Consider the following 17,843-nt stretch of genomic DNA (forward strand, 5'->3'; position numbering starts at 1 on the left):
AATGATATTCAATGTATGTACAGAAATTGCTGTTAGCAGCAAATGAGTTTTAAGAAACAATTATTATGTAAGTACGCAGAAACTAAAAAAAAAAATTTGAAAAAATCACGACCGACCACACATTTATGTCTACGCTACCTTACGGTTTCGTAGCTGTGTATGTCAATGTGTGTTCAGGTCAATTTGTACAACGCACTAAGAGCACCTAGAAGCATCTGTCAGTTTCGCAAATATTAAATATGCAATTTATGTGACATTTGCTAAAGCGCAGCAAAAATGTCACGTAAATATGGCATAAAGGGTTTGTAAATCTTTGCTGAGTGCTACTTACTGAGCAAAAAATTCAAAAGGAAAGCGTGTCTTTTAAAAATACTTTTGCTTTTTGACTTTTTCTTGGCTTGCCAAAAATTTATGGCGTGTGAATAACGCTGACAGTTGCCCAGATAAAAACTAATGTAAGTGGCATAAAACATGTAGATTATGTTGTGCGTCAGGCGTGTGACGACAGTTATTTTAACTTCAATATTTTTAAATGGTGCACTTAAAATGCAATTGTAGGTCCTTGAAATGCTACGAGGAGCGTCCGACAAGTGTGCTACGTAAAGTTGTTCTGTAACAAGTAGGAAAGTCTAAGTTCAGTTGGAATCGATAAGCAACGATACATATCTAATGCTTAAGCCGTTATACCAAGAATTCAAAAAAGCCAGGTGCAATTCGTTAACTTAAGTCATGTCCAGTGACATGAGTTTTTACGGTTTCATTAAAAAGACAATTGAAATTTATTAAGCAGGGTCCGTATTACGTGTTACGATCCATGATCGAAGCTCCTTTTTTAAATCACAATAGCTCTTGAAGGATCAGATTAATGGTATATTTGAACTAGCGACAAATAGTACTCGTTAGATCCATTCCTTATTATAATTTTTAAAAAAGTTTGTCCGTTGTATAGATATTGCTTGAGTAAAAATGGGTTTCAGACATTGATCGTAACACGTAATACGGGCCCAGAATTCATTCTAGCTCAATGTATGTATGTTCGACTATCCATTGTATTCGCTAGCTTTAAAACAATGTCTAGACCTCCAATCTACTAGTTTGTGATAGCTCCTTTATCTTCTGGTTGTAAAGTTTTTATAGAACTACCGTTCAACAACTTTGATGCACAGCCTAAAATTTCTATTATGCATTATATGAGCCATTACCCTGCCCCCTTTGACGTATGTTTTCATTCAGTTCATTGAGCAGCAACCAAGTTAATACTCATGTTTTGGTGAGACGAAATCAAAGCGAAGATCCTCCAACGTCCAATTCTTACTTAGAACAATTTTAAAATATCAAAACATAGCCGTAGGATCATATTGGTTTAGGTATAGTTCGCACATATTACGTAATTTGTATGGAATGTATAAAATGCTCTATAATTCAGAGTTTATCATGACATTTCTATGAATGTCTCAGCAGCATAACGAGCGCATAGTCATGAGTCAACGAGGGAAACGAGTAAAGGACTCGATCTGACAAAACAACATGAATCATTTGCACAAATAGAAGTGCAGTTATTAAAGTCACTCCCGCAGTCAGATATTCGAGCAATAAAAAAGGTCCTTAGGGTCCGATCAAAGGAGCATCCCCGCCAGTTCCTGTGAGAAACTTGGGTATTATGGGATCAGTCTTAGCTCAGCGGTAAGCAAAAACTCTGGCTATACAACTTAGTCATTCTGGACATCAAATCAATTGCCTTTCTTCAATTTGATTACATAGTTTAAAGAAATTACAATCAGTCATATAACTCAACACGACTGAAGTTAAGAAATTTTCACTGGTTCTATTTAAAGTCACACCCATAGTAGTACACTGTAACCAATTCTAAATTTTTGAGGCAATGGTTTCGACTTTATGAATTACGTTGATGTCTCAATTTGAAGCCTCAAAATTTACCTTTTCTACTTTTTACTAACAAATCGTTGAATCCATAGGTTCCTTTTTATAGCTATGCGATTTTGATTTTTCGTGGCGCTATTTCATGGAATATCACTATATTCAGAGTATCACATTTTAAGACTTTCTGCTTTCTTGATTGATTTACCGCTTTATAGACAATCGCCGATAGTTTTGGAAAGTTTTGTCGATGGTCGCCTAGTTTCATCACTTTACCCGTATTTGTACCATTTTTTTAATTTTTAAAATTTTTGATATCGAAAAAGTGGGCGTAGTTATTATCTAAGCTCGTGTACTAAGTTTGATGATATCTCAGTTGTTACTCATCGCATTAACGCACTAGCGGTGTGTAGTGACGAGCAAACCATCGCACCCACTAACACTCATATCTTCTAAATCTTAAAGCAATGAATTATCTTAGAAATGCAAAAAATTTTTTGTTTTTCTTAAAAACTTTATTACGTTAGATACTAAAGTTTATCCTTTGATGTTTTCGGTGCTTAGCAGAATAAGCGTATAACTTAAGTATGCAGAAAATTCATAGAATCTTAAGCCGTGCACTGCAAAAAGTAAAAGCAAACATTGCAAAAAAATATTATTTCTTGTAAAACCAATACAAAGCACATTAGCTTTTACTGTTTCGCAAGAAATAAGCATCGATATTTTTTTACCGCGCATCTCACACATCTTAAAACCAGCTTCACCGCCCGCCACTTTGCACCTCTATGGACGACATATGTGGAATCTCAGTATATGTTTTTTTAGATCTTTTGCGGTATGCATCATAAAAATTTGATTTACCACAGGCTACACATATAATATGAGCATTTTGCACCACATGCCACAAACAACATGCCACGCACATACATTCGCACTAATATTGTTGCCAAATATTCGATCCTCAATATGAATGCCGTAGTTTAACTTATTTGCCCCACCCTAAAATTAACTCGCTGCTAACTATTTGCACTCGTGTGTATTTGATGCAGAACTTTATAGTTTTCGGCTCAACGATTTTCCACGGAATTTATTAGCAAATTTCACAACAAGAAAATGCAAATTCAAATATTTTCATTGCTGTTGCTCCTCGCTGAGTTTGTTAGTTCAAGTGTGGTTGATAGTTTTGGTTGAAATTGTGTTGTTGGTGTGCGGAATTATGCACAATTAAATATCTGTAAAATGGTGCTAATATGTAAGTAAGTAATTTTTGGTGAGCACCCGTTGATGAATACTGATTCAAGAGTTATAAATGTTTTTCGTGCTAATGTTGTTAATTTTAATCAGGCCTGTAAGCCACTTCAAATATTTGCTAAAACAATGGGGCTGCCATGATATGTTATTAATCCGAGATTATAATTTCGAATAAGACTGATCTCGACATTGGCTAAAGCTGAACAGTCAAAAATTAAGTGACTCCATTATTCCCTGTCTTCGTCCTCCATGCAGCTGCAGCAGCAAAGTAGTTTCCAATTTAAGACGTATCGCATAGGCTCTTCTTGAAAATTGACCAGTCAGAGCCCCAATCACCAAGGAAGCCTTAGTGAATGCTATTATATAGGCAGGCCGTGTGTACTCCACATCTGGTCAGAGCGATCTTGTTAATCGACAAAAGGTGTGTGCGTAGTTTGTTTAGCTGATTCGGAAGATGCACAAACAATTTAGTGCAGTATTAACACTTTTCCGAGTGATATAAAAACTAATTTTGAAGTCAACGCTGTTCCTTGTTGTATTGCGTAATGGCAGATGTAAAGAACAAGTTGCTGTGGTGTAGTGGTAGCGTGATGCACCTTTCACACAGAACGTCCTGGGGCAAGCTCCGGCCGAAGAAATATCGCCAAATATTTCTTATTTAAATTTTTAGTTTTCTAATTTTAAATAGTTTTTTCAGCACTTCGTAGCGATATAATTCTCACGAAACGCTAACTCCGGGTCGTATACAAGGGACGTGCGCGGTCCAGGCACTGATAAAAAATGACGACTGGGGATGGTCACAAAGTATTGAAGAGTCCTTTGAGGCACTATTTAATACACCCTTCCCTTCAAGAGATGGTTACGGAAGAGGTATGTAACAACTTTTAGACGGAGCGAGAGGTTCGAGGATTGGTGCCAAATACCAAAAATGAATGGGCAATAAAAACTTTTGTCGAGGTCAAATCGGCGGGTCCGGATGGAATATTCCCTGCTACGCTGCAGATGGCAGGTCGAACGATTGTAGAGTGGCTTAGAATAATCTTTGAGGGATGCATAAAACTGAACCACGTCCCAAAATCTTAGAGAACGGCTCGAGTAGATAAATTGGGTCGGCTCCATGTTAAGCTGCAGAATGATTACATCGCAATGGGTCCATGCGAGGCAACAAAATCGGTGAACAGAGGAACGCCGCAGGGCGGGGTACTATCAGCAATGCTGTGGACGCTGGCCATCAAAAAACCGATTCGACAGAGTGCCAGTAAAACTCACGACATATGCAGTTGACGTTCCAGTCATCATAAGTGACAGATGCCTAACAACAATCAGCTCTCTGATGGCTCAGGCACTTCGGGGTGTACATGCTTGGGCATCTGAAGTTGTATGATGGTAGCATTGTTCGCCTACCACACCGAAGATCCTGGGTCCACGCCACGGACAAAGCAACATCAAATTTTGATAAACAAGTTTTTTCAATTAGAAGAACATTTTTCTAAGTGGGGTCGTCCCTTTGCAGTGTTTGGCAAGCACTCCGAGTGTATATCTGCCGTGAAAAGCTCTCAGTGAAAACTCATCTGCATTGCATATGCCGTTCGGATTCGGTATAAAACATGTAGGTCCCGTCCCGTAAAATCTCTTCGGAGGTTCTCGTTATTTATTTTAACAAAGCCTAAGCTTGAAAGGGTAACCCAACAAAAAACTGCAGCACAAAATATCTAGGAGTTACCTTAGATAGTAAGTTGTCGTGAAAAATTCATGTATAAAAGAGAGCGAGAAAGCCTCCACGGCACTGTATGCATTAAAGAAGATGCTAGGAAGTACGTGGGGCCTATCACCCAAGCTCTCTCATTGGGTATTTGTCTAACCCTACTTTACAATAGGGTCTTTGTTTGGTGGACAGCCACACAAAAAAGTACGTATAGCAAAAAACTAGAGAAGGTATTCAGATTGTCAATGATTAGCATAACGGGAGCCCTAAAAACTTCCCCGAAAACAGCATTGCATGCCATTTACACCTGTAGAATTTCTGGAGGAAGCGTGATTAAGCTTAAGTCGCGTCAATATTTACATTGATAGTCAGGCGACGATTAAGGCAATAATCTTACACAGTACTTCATCGAGAAGTGTTCTGGAATGCAAAGAAGTAGTGGAAAACCTTGGCTAAGGTCGGACCACACGTCTGTTCTGGGTCCCCTCTCATAAAAAGATAGCAGTTAACGAAAAGGCCAATGAGTTGGCAAAGGAGGGTGCAACACTCGCTGAAACGACACTAGACCCACCAACTCGTTTGGGAGAAATTAAAAGGAGATAGGAGTTGCATATGATCCATCAAGCAGGAAAGACGTGAACAAAAGTGCGCTGCTGCAAAAGTTCTAAGATCACGTGGAAAGCCTATGATATAAGGCTCACGGTGGGCATACTTCCTACTGGCGTCACAGGCTCATAAGTTAGGCCACGTCAGTAACAGCAGGTGTTGTGCGAGCTGCAGGAAGAAACGGTTGAGCACATTCTGTGTTATTGTCCTCCGCTGGCCAGGACAAGGCTTCAGCTATAAGGGGTGGGTGAGTTGCCAGATCTCGATGCAACAAGAAAACTTCTAGTGTTTGCCAAGAGGACAGAGCTTTCCATAACATAAGCCTTGGCACCTGATTGGGGGTTTCCCATTTGGTTCAAACCAATTCTGGTAACACTATGGACACATTTAATCTATGTGAGGCCTAACCTATCCTGGGCAATATTAAGTAGAATATATTGTCTTGTTAAAAGTATGTAAGTTATGCAAAAACTGCTTCATAACTTAGCTCTGGTAACGATAAAATGAGGCAAAGGAAGAGATCAATTCGGATATCTTAGACCGAGTCTGTAGCACTTCTTCCTTTCTGTCCAAAGATCATAACAACGATCACTTTTTGAGAGAAGAGGATGGGGAATCACTAAACATCCTCATGAACACGAATTTATGTCCCTCAGCTAAATGAGATATGCGGAGCCCCCGGCTTCCTTCGTATAGACTATTGAGCTCAGTCTTTGACATGGAAACAATAAGTTGCAATCCATAGTTTTTGAAAAGTTTTTGTCGCGAAATGTATGCGATAAAAATATTCAATCTGAATTCAGATGACTTCCATTGCAATTTAGTAATAAAATCGAAATATGAAAATGGAAATCAATTTGTTGCCAACTTTAATTTTCTTTCAACTAAATATACAGAAATAAAAAAATATAAAATAAATGTAAGGCACGATAACCTTCGAAGAGACTTTAAGCTGAACTTCTCTTCCAATTTGCGTCGTTCTCCTTTTTAATTTTCCCTACAAATTGGCGGGACGTGATCTACTCTCATGGCAGAAATACACTCGGAGTGCTTACCAAACACTGCCGAGGGGCGACCCCGCTTATAAAAATTTTCTTCTAATTAAAAAACCTTGTTTCTAAAATTTTGGCATTGCTTTTGCCCGGGGCGTGAACCACAGATCTTCGGTATGGTAGGCGGAGCACACTACCATTACACCACGGCGGCCGCCGATATATACAAAAATACGATGTGTATTAACAACATTTTGCTAACTTCATTGCGTCTATTATCAATTGATTATATTTACATAAATACATTTTTTCATAAATATTTATTAATATTTACACGGCTACAATTAATAGCCTATAAATAATAGTCCGGTGGCAATTAATGCAGCCTTATTTTCGAAAAACTCCATCGCTCTGTATTCACAACACTCGCCAATACTCTGCCACAGTTTTTATTTTAAATTAAAGTGCATAACTCAAAGTACACAAAATTTACTAAAAATTAATTTTAACCATTTATTACTTTTAACTGGCTCGCTGGATGCCTACAAGCCTGCTCAACAAACCAACCAACCACTGAGCCAAATTGGAGTTAGGTGGTGTAATAGTTAGGGCTTGAATTATTTAACTGACTCGGTGCATGAAAATTTTCTCAAACCACAACCTTGGCCAAAAAGGAGATCGAAGCTAAACAAAATGAGCACAGCTGTGACACGCCATGGTTGGGTCAGTTTATAGGGTAAAGGACGTGCGTGGGCTTTATTTGTTAGCAAAATTTCATTTGAAGGCAGAAAGTCAAATGTGAGTAAGTAAACACATGTGTAATAATATACATAAATATTAGAGCGTCAGGGTGGTCGCCGAAAAATGTCTATTGTGTAGTCCTTCCATATGAAGGGTTTTATATCTACGTATGTATGTATATGCCGCTTAGGTAGGGTGACCGGAAAAGTTTTGGCAAAGAGATAACCTCACAAGAAATTGGTGAAGCTTGGCCTAAGAACACTCAGAGTAAAATGCGACAATTTTCTTAAGCATTTGGTTTTGTAGGATAAGCGTAGTCCTTGAAAGTTGTGCGATAGATGGAAGAACACAGAATATAAGGGTAAATGTAGTCACTACGCTGTAGATACTGTAATGTGGGAAAACCGGACGGCATATTACCATTTTGTTATGGAAGAGTTATAAACTGGCTATTGATAACAAAAGTTTATCGATTACTTATTCACGAGTTATCGGTATATTATTAAAAATGTGTCGATTTATTATCGAAAATTTTTGTCATCGGTTTGTTATGTGAGAGTTATCAATTTGTTGTCGAGAAGTTATAGATATTTATGTAGTAGAAAAGTTACCGATATTTTATCGAAAATGTATCGGTTATAAGTCAAAAATGATAAATCTTTTACGATAAAAATTCTACGATTTTTTTCAAAAGTTATCGATATGTCATTGAAATATGTGAATATATTAAAAAGTCATCGAATATATGAAAAAGTTATCGATTTGTTATCGGAGTGTTATTAATTTTTGTTCCTAAAAAAATACCGATTTTATATCGAAAACTTATTGGTTCCTTATGCGGTTGTTACCAAATTATTATTGGAGTACTAACGATACGATATTACGACGACTCATCGGTTTGTTATGAAACAGATATCGATATAACTTCTTTACAAATTTCAATAATACATCTGCAACCCGTCGGTAACAATACGATGAGAAAACAAGAAGAAGCCGATGAAACGGCGAAAACAAACCAATTACTTGACGACAGTAATTCGCTTTCAATAGTAACCCGATAATAAAAACAATAGCTTGTCTGTATAAGGTATTTACTATAAAAAGCCGGCGAACTACACACAAGAAGCCGGGAAAAGGTTTGTTTCTGATAAAGTTACCTCTGTTGTATTTTAACTTCAATCCCTGTGCGAGCTCTTATTAACTTAAATGTACCCACTAGTTTTCTAGAAGTACATCTATTCGCTTACGAATCGAGCTTCACAAATTCTCGGTACTAACGTATCTCTTTGTTGGCGGTGTTCTCCATATAACCTAAAAGTTGATTTATTTCTTATGGTGAATACATGGACCCTAGGAATCGGACCTTTTCCCTCTGTTGTTGCATTTTCTCGTTGCACTGAGCTGAATGTAATACTTCAAGTTTTTAGCTCAATGAAAAGTTACTTAAAAATCGATAGGAAGATTCTTCTAAAATTTCTAAAACATCGCTAATTATCTAGATTCCCGCGCCATCTAGAAGAACTTTGTATCTTGAATATTGCATTCTAATAGGGCTTTCAGCTAGGTTAAATATCTAAGACCTTTAGATTATCGAAAAGTGACTTCAGAGGTTCCCGACGCCAACTAAAGACAGCCTTTTCCCCATGATGCATTGTCATCGGTCTTTGAAGTTATTTCCAAGCTTACATCCTCTGGCGCAACGAAAAGTTATTACAAAAAGAAAGTTGCTGAATTTTCCAATTTGTTACTGAAATTCACGGACAAAATTTAAAAGGACTTAGTATAAAGAAAGTAAAATGAGGCCGGATTTGATGTAGTGAGACTTCTTCTCTAGGGAATTCTTCAAACCGAAGTATGAAAGGTCGAATGAAAACAGCAGCGGTTCATAGAGGACGTTACGCTGCAGTTCTTGCATTCAAGATTTCATGGAAGAGAAGCTGGAGTTGATAAGAAAGTTATGCCTATAGGCAGCTATGCCACTTTATTTTAGCCAGGGAAGTAGATTAAGTAAGATTGTTTTAGGCGATCTTTAATTTGGTGATTCTCGAAGCTTACCTATATTGTTTTGTACAACTAAGCAGAATAAAGAATCTACAAACGTCCAACCACAGGAATTATTTCCAAACAACCAACAAAGATGAGATAAGATGAGTCTTTGACACTTACAGGTTAGGCTAGATATCATTTTGCCAAAGACTGTGCTTAATCAATATTTTATCATCTGGAAAACTTCTAAGGGTGGCCCGAAACTCACACTAGAGAGACCACGTGTTATTGGGATATATACGATTATTTTTTTACGTCAGGCCGGTGCGCACTTTCCTATAATTTACTGCTCTTCCAAGAAAAATAGTTTGTGAATTCTTGTGAGTGTTGATCCACTCAATTTATGAGGAAGAAACCTATGAGCAGTTTGAAATGATTTAAAATTAAAGGTCTTTTGAAACTTAAAATGGGGTTAAAAAGCACCCTAATTCTTATATATTTGTCCTTACGTGTGTGTGTGTGTGCTTTGGTGTATATTTGCTGTACGTGACCATGTGCATATATACAGTTATTGCCATTTTGTGGTATGACGCGACAATTATGCCATTAAATCGAATTTATGGGAGACAGCCATAATGTCACATACAACAACAGCAAATGAAAAAGTCAAGGGGCGCATAACGAGTTGGAATGATTTTAAATTTGGCACTCTAAGAGACACATTATTATAATTTATAAATTTTTAATTTCTATTAGCGTAATAAAAGCATAAATGGGCTATTTAAGCAGGACAATATAGTTGAACCCTTAAAATTAGCCAATTAAGAAAGTTGAATAAGAAGTTCAAGCATTTTGGTATAATATTGTTTAACTTACCGTTAAAGTAGCTGACCAAGATGTTTCACCACTCTCCGAAGAGGCCGTGCAAGTAAACAGACCGGAGTCGCTTTGTTGTAGATCTGAAAAGGAAAAGAGATATTGACATACTTTTTTATCTTAGAAGATCGTGGGTTCAACTCCAGGTCAAAGCAATATCGAAAATTTATAAAAAACTTTTTTCAATCAGAAAAAAAATATTTCGAAGCGGGTTCGCGCCTAGGCAGTGATTTGGCAAACACTCCGAGCGTATTTCTGCCATGAAAAGCTTCTCAGTGAAAATTCATCTGACTTGCAGATGCCGTTCGGAGTCGGCATAAAATTCCCTAGGGCCCGTCCCGCAAATTTGTAGAAAAAAATTAAAAAGGAGCATGAGGAAAATTGAAAGAGAAGTTCGGCCTTAAATCTCTTCGGAGGCTGTCGCGCCTTACATTTTTATTATATTTTTTTATATTCCACCTCAATTTTAAAACCCGCAGTTAATGTAGTTGAACCTAAACTTTATGGCAGTCTAAAATTGCGGGAAACTAGTATTTTACCAACTTTTTCAAGAAACTGGCCTCAGAAGAAGCGAGGTTCTTCGTCTTTTTTTTGCTTTCTCTCAAGAGAAAACAAGCCTATTTTCTCTGCTGCTCTGGCGTTACCGCAGTGATAAGAAACATCGAATGGTTGCGTCGCAGTTTCGGCGACCAAGCAACATAGAAGATGCGTTAGCTTCTTATGAACTCATTGTACACATAAACAAAATTGTAACAAAATTTCCGTCATCCCTTACAGGCTCATTTTTATTTTTATTTTTTCCAGGCGCGGTCCCGTGTATGTGGATACCTAACCGGTAATAGCTTCGGCTGCTAAATTAATACCAAGACTTTAAAGTGGTATCACAGGGAGCAGATAGCCCGCGGAGATTGATCCGTTTCTGCTCATTTGAGGGAGACTACTTTAGGGAGCATCGTGATGGCTGTAGTTGATATCCGAATGCGGTAAGAGTTGATTAGTCGAATGTGGAGTTGCACTGCAACCGGGTGCCATGACCCTTAGAATGGAAGAGGTGTTAGATAGGCCTACAACCCTCACATTATCGATTGGGACCAAGGTAAGCGAGCCTTGGAAGTTGTTCAAACCTTCTTTGACTGGTGTACTATGGTGCATCCGTGAGGTTAAACCGACGTCGGCAGGTACTCACGTAAAACCTACACTCGCTAGTTATGGCTGGATGTACTTCAATGTAGTTAAGACCATCTATGATCACCCATTTAAAGAAATCGTTTAAAGCCCCGGCAAGAAGGCTTCTGGGGCAGAGTATAGGTAATTCCTACGAGTGTATCTCCTCCATGAAAAGCTTCAAAGATACTGTCCATCTGATCCTTCAGATGACAAACGCACATATATTTAGATACCAATAATTTTTAATAAAAATATATAAAATTTCCTTGTTAATTTTCATTTTCACTTTTGGACATTTTATCTGCATACGAGTATATAGCAAGTACACTACACACCATTTTAAAATAAATAAGTATTTTAAGAAACATACCTAATAATGTTTTCAATATTCAATATTATAACTCACCATCTATACGCAATGAACCACCCTGTACTATTGTATAACGATTGCCACTCTGCAGCATTGTCCCATCCTTGTACCATTTTACACGCGGTGTTGGATTTCCCGATGCCCGACATGGTAACATGGCAACACTGCCTTTTGGTAAGGTTTGATTTGAGGGTCCAATTTGTATAATCGGTGGTGGAGTGTCATCTACAGATGTAACCTATAGCAACAATTTAAATTAAATTGTGAAATGTTTTAATATGATTTTAAAGTACAATAACAAGCATTTTAATAAATCTATAATACAAAGGGACAGTCAGGCAAACACACACCCACACACACACAAATACGGATGTTTAATTGTGAAAAAAGATGAAAGAAATTAATAAAGATACAATTTTAGAATATTCACTTAATTAAGAAGAATCAATAATGTCAAGTGGAAAAAAATTGTGAATGGGAAAACGAATAGATATTTGAATACTAGATATTATTTCTTTCCGAATAATCAAATAACCCATACAAGCAGTGTTGCCAGGTGATACAAAAAAAAAGAAGCTAGATTGGCAAAAAAAAAAAAGGTTAGAAAAGGCTAAATTTAGAAAAAAGAAGCTAAAAAAAAGGCCAGAAATTTTTTGGTTAATTGATTAAATTTTTTTTATAAAAGAACTTATAAACATAACTTAAGCATAACTTCCTGTTTCAAAACATATCAGGCACATTTTCTTTGACTAGCACATGGAATTACTTTAAATGATTGCATATGTGTATATACATAAAAAAATATTACAAACTAATTATTTATATAAAATATTCCCTGTCTGAAGAATCAGAAGAGCTTAAGTCTGCGAATAAAGCTTGGCTATTTACCATAGATATGAGATCATAGATAATTTCAAAGTCATTACAACATTTAGATAAGCGTTTTAATGAGCATCTAATATTAAGCAGCGCATTAATCATTTTAATTTTTAGTTTGCTCCTTCATTTAGTTTTCAGAATTTTCATGCCACTAAAAACTCTTTCCACCTCCGCGTTACTGAGTGGTAATACTAAACAACTAAATACGAATTCGACAAGTTCTAAAAAAGGAGGTTCGTTTAATGCATTTTTATGTTCTCGGACTTCCGACCAAAATTCCATGGTGGAGTGTACATTTTTCCATTGTATAGTTATAAGTTTTCACCACTGCAGCTCTATTAATGCTATTTGACTTGAAGAATAACTATACTTCTCTTTTTCAAAGTAAGAAAATACATCTGGCTTTGAAATTTTCAACGAATTTTCAGCAGAAAAAGAGAGAACTCATATTATTAGGTATTAGGTGTTCACAGGAACTATTGAAATTATTTTATTTCAGAAATTTTTAAAAATATATTCGGAGTAAAAAAGGCTAGAAGCTATACAAAAAGCTAAACACAAAATTTCGAGGCTAAGGGCAAAAAAAAAAAGGATAAATCTAGCCTCGAAAAGGCTAACCTGGCAACACTGCATGCAAGTAATAAAACTTTTTGCAATATAAAAGCAATACTAAAATACTTAAAGAATTTGTTGGCTTCGTTTTTTCGGTTCGTTTCTTTTGATTGCTGGGTATAGTATGTATTTATAAGAGCATTCATCAATTATTTTCAATATTTCAAATATATAAAATTACTTATTTGTCACTTCCTCACATAAAAGCGGAGTTTGAGATCAAACAATCGTCGATTTATTTTAGAACGGTTCACTCTGATTATTTAAAGATTAGTATAAGCTTAAACGAAGAATGTAAATATTACTTAACACATTTTAATGAACCTTTTTTAAATCTTTTTTACAATTTTCAATCTGTGACGTTCTTTACAAAAATAATGCTACACACAATCAGGGTAAAAGCACGGTATCATTTTAAAGGAATCTTTCTGATATCAAGAAAAATCTTTAGAAAGAAAATGAAAGCGTGCAGCGGGGCATTCAACTTTCTGCGGCATCTGCTTTAACACCAGTATAAATGCAGATGTTCTCGAGCTCAAGGCGCGGCACCCGAAAAGCTAGCCGATGAAGAAGTGAAAGTCAGGGAGATATCCTCGCCACCAATGCCGTGTGCATTTTTTGAATTATTTCTGTATTATCAATACAATGAAATGGATGTAATGAGTATAATGAATTTTATTTAAATAGTTCGCGGTGAACGAAAATCACGCTCTACAAGTCGCTCATCACACCTGTTTTGATGTCTGGTTTGGAATCATGAACGGTGTCCAGAAAAGATGAGATGGCTCTTGGAGTGTTCGAGAGAAAATTTCTTCGGAAGATTAATAGTTCTGTCCATGATGCCGACGACAAGTAACGAAGAGGTATAATTATGAGCTGTAGGAGCTTTACGCAGATATAGAGAGAGTGCAGCGAATAAAAACCCAAAGGCTTCGCTGGCTAGGTCGTGGTATGTGGATAGAAGAAAACGCTACGGCCAAGACAGTATTTCAGTTGACACCGAAGTTTGTATGCAAGGGTAGGGGATACATCCACTGTATTGGGAGAGACAGGTGGAGGAAGAATTGAATGTCCTTGGTGTTCCCAAGTGACGTCAGATATCGCGAAACAGGAATAGCTGGCGCGACTTGTTACGAAACGGTGAAAATTGCTTAGTTGGTTAGGCGCCTATTAATGATAATGATGAATCCTGGAAAAAAACTTTGATACCTATTTTAATTTATAAAGTTTTTGTATGCAACCCTAATTTATTGAAACCCTTTTAATTTATCGAAATGGAATTAGAATAACGAAACTAAAATCTTCTCGATTACAGAAAGGTGTTGAAATGGGTCTTGTGAAAACTAAAATAAAAAAACAACAAGCGGTAAGTTCTCTTTGTTGCAATAATATACTCGGATCTGGATCAGTATTTTCTGGTTTTAAGTATTCCCAGATTTTTTTGAGTACTTGCAACGTCTTGTGAATTCTAGTGTGATTATACCTATAGAGGAATATGCCCACGATTTTATACTCTCAGTTATAGCTACCAGTATATCTCGAATGTACACCGCAACGCAGCCGTCGCTCTTTGATCCCTCCGGTTAGTTTTCCATAATTTCGAAATAATACAGAAGTTGTCTCGAAATAATAGTCCTAAAGTGGTTTCGAAATATTCTCAAAGTGATCGAAAAGGTGTTAAGAACTGATCTGGAAATTGTTGCAAATTTCCAGATTTTCGTCATCCCTTATCAAATTTGGTTAAAGGACAAAGCGATGTCGTTTTGCAATTTTAGCATATGAATCCGTATTTATTTTGTTTCCTGCTCGTAAAGCTACAGCGCTACACTTTTACCCTGCATAAAATGACGGCGTGGCAGTGTAACCCTGCCAAACCAATTGATCGTCACAATTTATTTTCGTAACTTCACAAATTTTTAGCGAAGAAAATTGAAATGAAGGCAATAATTGCTAATAAATTTTTATTATTATTGAGGGGTAGCCATTTATGTTCTTTTCATGCACTATAAAAGTTGACACTATTCAAGAGTAGGAGTAACTCTATTAAGGTTTTACCATTTATTTAAGCAACAATTTTTTAAGAAAATAAAACGCCATAAGCCTCTTGTCGATCTTTGTATCTGTACATTTTAATGTAAGATTAATGATTTAAAAACATTTTGTCAAACATGAATTTCAATTCAACGGCTTTTAAGCTTTTTGACAAAGGAAACAATGTCCAGAATACACAACAATAATACAATGGAGAACTAATTAACAGATTTAATTTTAAATTTCTTTTTATAAGTATGCAAACAATATCATCTTCTGTGGTATGTAGGTAAGGAAATTTTTAAATATTTTTTTATTTTCCTAGTATTGCTCATACATTCACTCATTCAATCATTTCACAATGCTCACATCAGAACTCACCTGCAGAAATGTCCGTATCGTTGTTGAATCCACAACGCTAAAGGCGGAGCACACATAATAGCCACTATCCTCCTTTTGTACGCCATTCAATTGTAATGTTCCTTCAACTGAGACATGCATATGACCGTAAGAATTATTTGGAAACATCAATGTGGAAGAACCCTCTTTTGTCCAAAAAACCGAAGGTGGTGGATTGCCATCGGCAACACAAGGGAACTGAGCAACGCCATTTAACCCAACCTTTTTGTCCTGTGGCTTCACTACAAATGTGGGAGGCGCTGTAAGAGAGAATATGGAGTCGTTTTTAAACCAAGACACGGTAAGTTATTATATCGCACACCTAGATCTTAAAGATTCTAAGTAAAAAAATACGAAAAAATACTTTGAAAATTTAAAAATTACATTGAGTGAGGAAATCAGTTTTTCGAGTTTGTTGAACCTTGAGATTCTCTGAGTGGGTCGCTGATTAGACTTGCACACCTTGATCAAAACACGTGCCAACCCATAAAATCGCAATGCCTCTCTCATATGCTACAATACAATTACAATTTTTTACTAAGTCTATTCTTGCTGTTTAATGGAGTAATTAAAAAATCCAATACACAGTTCGGTAGGTATTGAATTGTGAAGCCCGGTCGCGCTCCGCGGCTATTTCAAGTAGATATCTAATTCTTGGTGTACATTTAGGGTAAAGGGAATCGAAAGATGTGGAGGAATATCCCAAACTAAAATCCAGAACCCAAAGGCGGACACTAAATTTCTACGATCTAAGAATGCCACCGGCGTGTGATGGTAGCGTGCTCAGCCTACCACACCGTATGCCCTGGGTCCACACCCCGCGCAAAGCAACATCAAAATTTTAGAAATAAGATTTTTCAATTAGAAGACAATTTTTCTAAGCGGGGTTGCCCTCGGCAGTGTTTGGCAAGCGCTCCGAGTGTATTTCAGCCATGAAAAGCTCTCAGTGAAACCTCATCTGCCTTGCAGATGCCGTTCGGAGTCGGCATAAAACATGTAGGTCCCGTCCGGCCAATTTGTTGGGAAAATCAAAAGGGGCACAACGCGAATTGGAAGAGAAGCTCGGCCTTCGATCTCTTCGGAGGTTGTCGCGCCTTAAATTTATTTTTTATTTTTTATCTTTTTTTATATAAGAGTGCCAAATTTGCATCAATTGACATAACTCTCTAGCAATATCCGATGTACAGAGTGTACGTAAGATTAGGGGCGAGCACTTCTCCTCATTTCTAGATAGCAAACTGTTCAATAGGGGGCGAGAAGTTGGTTGATAGCATGCATCAACTCCTATTCAAAGTACGGTCGGATCAGCGCATGTCCCCAGTATGGAATTTAAGTGTGCTCTGGCCAATTTATAAGAACGACGATCCCGCAAGCCAAACTAATTATCGCATAATAAGTCAGCTAAATATTGCATTTAAGTTTCTATCTTCAGATTTCGTAAGTCTACTATCAACAAAATTTTTACGATACGCCGGATCCTGTAGAATACTCTGTAGTGGCGCTTGTATCCAAATAATCATTCCTACCTCATAATGGACAGTTTAGTAGCCTTGCTAATTAATTTTTTCTACAAGACCCAAGCCACGCAAATTTGTTATTAATACATCTTTTTGGATGTTTAGTATACCTTTATCTACACATTTTTCTATCTCCTACTGCTATGCTACTTTTACTAATTATTACTATATTACTTACATATATTTACTACAAATAGGTTATTCTATCATATTAATAATTATTTACTTATACATATATGCGGCCACCGTGGTGTGATGGTAGCGTGCTCCGCCTGCCATGCCGTATGCCCCGGGCTCGCACCCCGGGCAAAGCAACATCAAAATTTAAGAAATAAGGTTTATCTAAAATTTGTTTATCTAATTATTACTAAATTCTAATAAGTACCGAATTTGGATTTCATTTATATCGAAAAATTCGAACTTCTGGTTTTGTTCTCTGCTAAGTTAGTACATTTTTATTTTATGTATTCAATATTATTGTTTACCCTGATATTAATCTTTACGTGTTTTTGCATTTCCATGAAAATCACGCCACTCGCGATGATTAAGCATAAGAATTATGATATTGGAAAATTTCCGCAAAGAACGGCTTAGCTGAGGCTATGATTGCGGTAGTTCGAGCTCTTTGGTTTTGGACAAGCAGACAGTGAACACCGTTTTCTAACGTTTTGAAAGTTTATACATTCTAAAGTGTGACTCGCGTGTTCCACCTTTTACTAAAACTTAAAAGTTGTTTAATTCGCTGAAAATGTTTCCGATAATTGCGATAGAAAAATCTAATGAACGCGCATATTTAATAAAGTTCTAAACCGAAATCCATTACACATCTTTAA

The 17,843-nt window shown here is 36.7% G+C and overlaps 1 protein-coding gene across 3 annotated transcripts in view; it reads right to left on the bottom strand.

Moving 5' to 3' along the window:
* The window catches only part of robo1 (roundabout 1), a 610,999-nt gene that overhangs the window by 68,455 nt on the left and 524,701 nt on the right, over positions 1 to 17,843 (bottom strand). For all 3 annotated transcript variants that reach the window (XM_067776766.1, XM_067776767.1, XM_067776765.1), the window contains 3 exons: positions 15,476 to 15,753; positions 11,609 to 11,810; positions 10,036 to 10,118 (listed from right to left, as the gene is read on the bottom strand). In XM_067776766.1, coding sequence (XP_067632867.1) covers positions 10,036 to 10,118; positions 11,609 to 11,810; positions 15,476 to 15,753 — 563 coding nt within the window. The remainder of the gene's footprint in view (positions 1 to 10,035; positions 10,119 to 11,608; positions 11,811 to 15,475; positions 15,754 to 17,843) is intronic.

The sequence above is a fragment of the Eurosta solidaginis genome, chromosome 3 (genome assembly GCF_040869045.1).
Source record: "Eurosta solidaginis isolate ZX-2024a chromosome 3, ASM4086904v1, whole genome shotgun sequence".
Classification (NCBI taxonomy): domain Eukaryota; kingdom Metazoa; phylum Arthropoda; class Insecta; order Diptera; family Tephritidae; genus Eurosta; species Eurosta solidaginis.